This window comes from Borostomias antarcticus, assembly GCF_949987555.1.
Source record: "Borostomias antarcticus genome assembly, chromosome: 26".
Lineage (NCBI taxonomy): Eukaryota > Metazoa > Chordata > Actinopteri > Stomiiformes > Stomiidae > Borostomias > Borostomias antarcticus.
The window spans coordinates 9355096-9363787 of NC_140259.1; the positions used below are offsets into that span (position 1 = coordinate 9355096).

An 8692-nucleotide genomic window follows, 5' to 3' on the forward strand; every position below is an offset into this window, starting at 1 on the left:
CCCTCTCAGACCCTCCCACCCTCAGATGTAGGCCAGTAGCAAACATAAAGCTTGCCACCGCCCTCCCCACCTCACACTGGTGACCCCCATGGCCCAAAAGGGCCCTCAGAGACACAACTGGCCCCCCCACCCTCACTACCTGAGCATACATATCTGCCCTCTCCCTCCTGTACCTCCCGCACTCCAACACGACATGCCTCACCGTCTCCCTCCCCCCACAGCTACTGTACACAGACCATCCACGTTTCCCCATCCAACCCTGTTTATAAGTTGTATAAGAAATAGTCCCAACGCCAGACCCATGAGAGTTAAGCTAACTAGGCATGCTGCAGATCTCTATTATGCTACATGTAGTATGCAGAGCGCGGCGATTCAACGTAGCCTAATATTTGAGTCTAGTGAGAAACTAGATAAGAAATAAACACGTCTATCCCAATCTACCATCTACTCACCTCACATGTGACCTAGACTACTGTACTATAACCCCCCTCCCCCAAAAAAGAAGAAATATAGGCATTCAAGGATTTAGGCGAAGGAACCTTTTATTTATTTTGTAAATTATATTATGCTGCATGATTAGGCTACTTTCCAATAGAACAATGTTTCCATTGGAAATTACTCATGGAGTATAATACAGTATGTATAATCTGGATGTCATGATGTACACTAGGCTAATGTATTCAGTGTTATCCATTGAGCTTCCTACGTTTCAGTATCAAACTCATGATCCTGTGTGACGAGTGACTCAATAAGTGCAACACGTCCCAGACTGAAGCAGATCAAAGAGCACAGAGAAAAGACTCGAACAACGTGGAAAAAATCAAATTACATTTATTATTGATGCAGTTGTTTCTTTTTTGATAAGCAAATTATCGGTTTTTCTTTCAGTCTAAAGAAACTTTACAATATAAAGAAACATATAAAGGACATCTTTATCACCTACACAAGACACCTACGTCCCTAAGACAAGATTCTCAACTATCCTACCATCAAATACAAAGCAAACCCAAAAGACAGACTGCTTCATATTAAATACTGCCGTGTCGTCAGAAAGGACAATAAACAGTACAGGAGAATCATGATGTCCCCCCCCTAGACCCCCCCCCCCCCCAGCCCACACAACCCCCCACCCACCCCCACATCTTCCTAATGTTACAGTATTATACATCACAATAGCAGTACAGAGATGGCCAACATGATATACATTGAGGAGAGGGGGAGAGGATCAGTGAGCATCAGTCTATACAACGCTATTTTAGGAGAACATAGCCAAGGACACAGTTTTTCCCCATAAGTATTACTTTTGATCTATTCTTAATTTAAAATGAGGTTCTCTAAGTATTTTTTCCTTTTTAAAAGTTTTTCTTAAATCGATAAAAATTCCTTCATATTAAAAACGGTGTTACTGTATGCGGTTGCGGGTTTCCTTGGAGACGATGGCTTGGGAGCCATCCGTGACGATTACAGGACAACCGGTCGCATAATCAGCATCGATGACGATTACAGGACAACCGATCGAGTGATCGTCGTCGATGACGGGGGATGCCAGGTTTGGACAAGGACGCTGCCGATACAATGATCATCTTTTCACATTAAAGATTCAACCTCTCCATCCAGATCTCCTAGGCCTCACAAAACCCCCCAAGAACATTAGGGGCCGTTGTATTTTCACATTTCATAAAAGCATTCCTAATAATCACCAGAACAGTGTGTGGTTGCTGAGCCGTTTGTTTTCATGTTCAAGTCATTTTTACATGTCGTCACTTTCGCAACATTTTTTTGTCAACATGAAAACCCAAAATATAAAGCGCACCGTCTCTTGCACTGTGAAAAAACCATGGACAGTTCATTTATAATTTACTTTAAGCTGTATTCATTGGTAGTGACTGACATATATAAAAACATGTTAATGATATCAAAATGCATTATACAGTATTTACAAGTAAGGAAATGAAAAAGAACGAGTGGTTGGGTCAGGAGTGTGAGGAGGGGAGAGGGGATCTGATCAGGGGGGAGAGGGGATGTGATCAGGGTCTAGGGGGGAGAGGGGATGTGATCAGGGGGAGAGGGGATGTGATCAGGGGGAGAGGGGATGTGATCAGGGGGGAGAGGGGATCTGATCAGGGGGAGAGGGGATGTGATCAGGGGGGAGAGGGGATGTGATCAGGGGGAGAGGGGATGTGATCAGGGGGGAGAGGGGATCTGATCAGGGGGAGAGGGGATGTGATCAGGGGGAGAGGGGATGTGATCAGGGGGAGAGGGGATGTGATCAGGGGGGAGAGGGGATGTGATCAGGGGGAGAGGGGATGTGATCAGGGGGGAGAGGGGATGTGATCAGGGGGAGGGGGGATGTGATCAGGGGGGAGAGGGGATGTGATCAGGGGGAGAGGGGATGTGATCAGGGGGGAGAGGGGATGTGATCAGGGGGAGAGGGGATCTGATCAGGGGGGAGAGGGGATCTGATCAGGGGGAGAGGGGATCTGATCAGGGGGAGAGGGGATGTGATCAGGGGGAGAGGGGATCTGATCAGGGGGGAGAGGGGATGTGATCAGGGGGAGAGGGGATCTGATCAGGGGGAGAGGGGATCTGATCGGGGGGAGAGGGGACCTGATCAGGGTCTACGGGGGGGGGGGGGGGGGGCATCGCTTTGTTTCACCAAGACGTGAACTGAACCAGGTCAGGCTGATCTACCAGGCTCTGAGGAACCGAGCCTCTCATGTGAAACCAACCAAGACTCCAGTAAACGTGTCTCGGTGGTGTGGCTCCAAGTGATACGGTCCTGACGGATGATAATGGTCACGGATGATATTGAGACAGTGAGTTGGTCCGATGACACCTGAGGCGTTTGACTTTACTGAGCGGTTTGAAAGCTGGAACAGTGCCACCATTGTTGTCGCCTACGAGAGTATGTTGCTCGCTAGAAACGGACTGGGTTTTAGATGCATATGATACGCTGGCTAACGGTTCATGTGTTGTCAAACCCCCCCGGGCTGAAAACCAACTCACATGGGGCCTGTCTGACCAAACTCCTTCTCTGGGTGTGCAGATTCTATGGGCTTTTTTTTTTTCCAGACACACAATTGCTTGAATACACTTCATACAAATCAAAACAAAAACAAACAAAAAGAATGAACAAACTAGAAGTCACTAGACACGCTAGTCTCAAACCTTTTCCTCTTTCATAGTACTTCAGGACTTGTTGTTGCACAGGTGTTAGAATGAGTGAGCAGGAGTATTTGGTTGTAGGCGGGGCATCTGGTGAGCTAGCTTAGCTACTCGCTGCTCCATAGCTAGCCCACACAGTGGGACTGGGGCCACCATCTACCTAGTCTGCCTCAGTCATAACACATACTGAGGGCTGTTAGGCTCTCCTCGCACCCAGGGACGGAGCCCAGAGGCACAGATGCATGCTGGGAGCTCCATGGGGGTCAGGTACCCCCCCCTCCCCTTCCGTTAAAACATGCCGAGCCTGGGAGAGCTGGGACAGCGGATCAGGAAGTAAACATGGAGGATTAGGAGACTGTGGTCTGATTGGACCAACAAAGCAACGCAGGAAAGGGAGACTTTTCGGGGGATTCACAGACACATAAGTCGCACGTAAGAAAATCAACAAACACATGAGAAGCTAGATATGCGGCGCGTACAGTACAGGCATGAGAGCAACGGAAACAGACCAGGGTCATAACACTCTTTCATCCAGTCCGTGTTTTCGCTGCTACCGCGTGGCGTCCTGGAGGTAAGGACACTGGCTACGAGTTCTATGATGAACAGATGAGAGAGGTAAACGTATAGGAGGGTGTTGAGACAGAAAAAAAATAAAAATAAATGAGAGAAGCATCAAACATCTAATGTCATGTAAACGGAAGTGTCATTGTGCATTTTTTTCGTGTGTGTGTGCTTATTCTGCCGTTGCTGTTGCTGAGATACAATGTGCCCTTCACAGGAGTCCATAACTACATCATCATAACACATGTCCATTATGACAAATTATAACAATTATATTACCGATAAAATACAAACATAAAACGAAAACTGTTCTTGCCCTTAACAACATCACCAGTTCAACTTTTCATTTCTGAAACAAAAAACAAAAAAGCAGGACACAGCGGTCAGAGGAGGGCGAGGTTCGTATCCAGCCCCCTCTCTCGCTCCCCTGCTGCATGCTGGGATAGCGTCCTGGAGGGAGGGGCCACGGCGGAGGAGGGATGATGCCGCCCAGGCCAGCGGCAGAGCGGACCCTCGCTGGGGTCGGGGGGGGGCGGGGGGTCGCGACCCCTCACTGTCCCGGGCCTGTGAGGAACCCTGGCAGGCAGGCGGAGTCTGTGTAGAGGCCCTTCCTGTGTATCTGAGACTGTTTCCTGTTCCCGCCCCCCAGTGTGCAGCCGCTGGGGGGCGGGGCCTTGAGGTGGGGGGGACGGCGCTCCAGCGACACCCCCGGGTGCTGTCACGGCAACACACCGACCCAGGTGGGAGGGGGGGGGTGGGGTGAGGGGGGGGGGGGGTGATTGCAACGCAAGATGCACCATGGTAGAAGGGAGAGGGAAGGGGGGGGGGGGAGATATTTAAAAAAAGAAATAAAATAAAATAAAAGATAAAATAAAAAAGAGATCACACACTCATCGTCATGTTGGGTGAATACTGCAAAGAGAGAAGAAGAGGGGGGAAACAGATCAGCCAATTCTATATTAAACTCTTCGTATCATTCTACTCAACTCAATATCATTCAAGCAATAAGAAACGTCGCTCAGAGCATAGAACATTCTAGAGTGTAAGGACTTGCAGACATGCGTGGTTGGCGGCTCGCCCTAAGGCCTGATTCACAGTCGACGTAAACAACGCGAGCTACGTTGTGAACGCGAGCTCCAACATGACTCGAGAGCTTGCGTTCTGTGTTTTGTTTTGGGGGGAAACTCAAGGAATTGCACTATTGCTTGCGTCAAGTGGCAAATTTTCGGCATGACACACGCAAGGACGCAACGAGATCTTGCGTGGCCTTGCGTTGCTTGCGCTTATGTAGTTTGCGTCGACTATGAATCCGGCCTAACACGTACAGTATATATTTGGGACTGTACATTAACTAAGGCTAGCTTTTCTAAGCTGACGTCATCAAACAAGCGTTAAGGGTTTAGCGCAGCCAGTTGAAACTGTGTTAAGGATGTTCAGGATAGGTGTTGGGTAAGGCAGAGTGCAGTGGTGGTGAGTAAACAGCTGGAAAGGGAGAACAGGCCGTGTGTTAATCGAGGGGAAGCACGAGACGCCATTCTCTCTCTCTCTCTCTCTCTCTCTCTCTCTCTCTCTCTCTCTCTCTCAATGCCAGCCCCGGTGGTGAGGGGCGTGGCCAGGTTTGCGTTGCCATGGTACTCACACTTTCACTTTGGAATGGGTTTAAAAAGTTGCCCGCCATCTCGCCGTCATCTCGCGGGGTCCCGGGGGGGTTGCTCATGCCCGCCATGTTGTTGGGAGAATTCTAGAACATCACGTCAAGAAAAAGCAAGCAATCAATCAGCCAACCCATCAATCAATCAATCAATCAATCAATCAATCAATCAATCAATCAATCAATCAATCAATCAATTACTCCATCTCCAGAGTCTTTGATGAGCCTCACCTTTGGCAACCCGTCCATGTCTCCAGAGCCTGAGGGGCAAAGAGTGAGAGGTTAGAGAAATACCCAGCATCCCTAGCAGCGGGTCTTTACTGCTCACAGTGAGGTGAGGTCATTAGTTTAGATACCGTTACTTGCAGTAGCGTAATTTGCATAGGGGGTGTGGTTCTGTGAACCCACGGGCCCCTAGAGGATGTATTGCGGCGGGAAAAAAAGGCGGGCGGGTTGAGTTGAATGATTGAAGCACATGAAAGCAGGGCGGTATTCCAGAAAGAGGGTTTAGTGCAAATCCTGTACTGGTTATAGTGTATATAGCAAGAATACATTTTATATTCTATTCTTCTATTCTATTCTGGAGGGAGGGTGTGTTCCCTCTGGCAGCCACTAGGAGGCAGAGTTACACTACAGGAGAGCCCCTTTACAGCGTCCTCTGCCCATAAGCTGAGGTTCCCCAGCTGGAGGAACTCACACGCTATGACTCACACGCTAATCTACACGCTATGACCATTCAGAGACCCAACACCAGTATGGATGGACGTCCCGTTCATGGTCAGTTACTCAGTTTACCGGTAAGTCCAGGAAATATTGAAATATTCTCATATGAACAGTATCTTCACACAGAGAGCTGAGCGAGAGCAATGTGGAGAGCAGGAAGGCCAGAATCATCTAGCATCCAGGTCAACTAGGTCACCCTGGGAGAGGAACATCCAGGTCAACTAGGGAACCCTGGGAGAGGAACATCCAGGTCAACTAGGGAACCCTGGGAGAGGAACATCCAGGTCAACTAGGGAACCCTGGGAGAGGAACATCCAGGTCAACTAGGGAACCCTGGGAGAGGAACATCCAGGTCACCCTGGGAGAGGAACATCCAGGTCAACTAGGGAACCCTGGGAGAGGAACATCCAGGTCAACTAGGGAACCCTGGGAGAGGAACATCCAGGTCAACTAGGGAACCCTGGGAGAGGAACATCCAGGTCACCCTGGGAGAGGAACATCCAGGTCAACTAGGGAACCCTGGGAGAGGAACATCCAGGTCAACTAGGGGTCACCCTGGGAGAGGAACATCCAGGTCAACTAGGGAACCCTGGGAGAGGAACATCCAGGTCAACTAGGGAACCCTGGGAGAGGAACATCCAGGTCAACTAGGGAACCCTGGGAGAGGAACGTCCAGGTCAACTGGGGAACCCTGGGAGAGGAACGTCCAGGTCAACTGGGGAACCCTGGGAGAGGAACGTCCAGGTCAACTGGAGAACCCTGGGAGAGGAACGTCCAGGTCACCCTGGGAGAGGAACGTCCAGGTCAACTAGGGAACCCTGGGAGAGGAACGTCCAGGTCAACTAGGGAACCCTGGGAGAGGAACGTCCAGGTCGGGAGGAGAACCCTGGGAGAGGAACGTCCAGGTCGGGAGGAGACTCACCTAGCGAACCGTTCATATGATGAGGCTCCATGGATCCCATCCCACCCATCGACCCGTCAGGCCCGGGACCCATGGGGAACTGGGGACAGACAGTTACAGACACAGTTACAGACACAGTTACACAGTTACAGACACAGTTACAGACAGTTACAGACACAGTTACAGACAGTTACAGACACAGTTACAGACAGACAGTTACAGACAGTTACAGACACAGTTACAGACAGACAGTTACAGACACAGTTACAGACAGTTACAGACACAGTTACAGACAGACAGTTACAGACACAGTTACAGACACAGTTACACAGTTACACAGTTACACAGTTACAGACACGGTTACAGACACAGTTACAGACACAGTTACAGACACACAACCGTTAACAACCACTCTGCTGTTTATCTCAGACACACAGTTACAGACGCACAGTTACACAACAGTTACAGACACACAGTTATAGACACACAGTTACAGACACACAGTTACAGACACACAGTTAAAGACACAGTTACAGACACACAGTTACACAACAGTTACAGACACACAGTTACAGACACACAACGATTACAACCACTTTGTTGTTTCTCTCAGACACACAGTTACAACCGCTCCGCTGTTTCTCAGTCTCTCACAAACACAGGCTCTGTTCTGTTCTAACCCCGAGGAGGTTGATATGGATGAATATTACAGGATGACAAAGTACCGAAGTCACGCCACCTTCCGCCTGACTTTTCAGGCCCTGAAGACGCCAAATAAACCAGAGTCACGGAGGCCGCTGCACAGCTAGCCGCCGGGTTATTGATATAAATCTGGGCCTCCACACTCCTGAGGGTGCGGCGTGACTTTGCTACTCTTTGACGGCATGCCAGGATGTGATGACATCACAGGTCAGCTGACTCACGTTGGGTCTGTTTCCTCCGGGGCCGATGGGGTTCATCATGGTGTAGATGTTCTCGCTGGAGTTGGTGGAGTCTGTGGGGGGGCGGAAGAGGCCTTGTTAGAAGCAGGTCAGCTGGTCTCTCTCACGGCTGGTCTCTCTGGGCACAGCGACGTGAGGAGGGGGGTGTCGGGGGGGACAGCGATCCCCTCCTAAAACAGGTGTTCCTCGGAAACCCCCGTTATTTTCATTTCGACTAATACACAGTTATCTCCCTCCTGACCAAAAATAATCTTGGCTTGAATGACCCATTGGGGTCTACAAATGTAATAGTCTCTCTCCAGACTCAAATATGACGTTGAATCGCTGCGCTCTGCATACAGTACTACTGTACATAATAGTCTGTGCCACTTCAAGCTGGTGTTTTGAGGGCGTATCGACGGGTCAAAATTGTGACAGGGCGTAGCAGCCAATGAGAGACGCTAGCCCAGGTTAGATGGGCGGGGCATATCTATGGGTGGGAACGTCTGATCGCTAAAGTCATTACCGATTGGTGTGTAGTGGATTTAAATCTGATCGAAAGTAAAAGATCTCGGACCGGAGGGAGGGAGGAAGGGAGGGAGGGAGGGATAACGGGACAAACGCTATTCTAGGTGCGCTGGCTTACAGCCATGCACAAAAAAACACTGCTTCTTGTGGTAGCAATATAGAACTGCAGGTTAACAACACGATGGAGGAAGGGAGGGAGGGAGGAAGGGGGGGAGGGAGTAACAACCGGACCTTTGCTATCTT

General features: G+C 49.6%; 1 protein-coding gene across 1 annotated transcript in view; it reads right to left on the reverse strand.

Annotated features, from left to right (window-relative positions):
* Window positions 1-4276: 4276 nt before the first annotated feature.
* Window positions 4277-8692, reverse strand: part of ssbp4 (single stranded DNA binding protein 4) — a gene marked incomplete at both ends in the record, with an annotated part of 9206 nt that continues 4790 nt past the window's right edge. Inside the window, 5 exons of the mRNA XM_084459128.1 lie at window positions 4277-4441; window positions 5366-5467; window positions 5609-5637; window positions 7023-7101; window positions 7925-7995. Of these exons, the coding sequence (XP_084315254.1) occupies window positions 4277-4441; window positions 5366-5467; window positions 5609-5637; window positions 7023-7101; window positions 7925-7995 (446 nt within the window). The remainder of the gene's footprint in view (window positions 4442-5365; window positions 5468-5608; window positions 5638-7022; window positions 7102-7924; window positions 7996-8692) is intronic.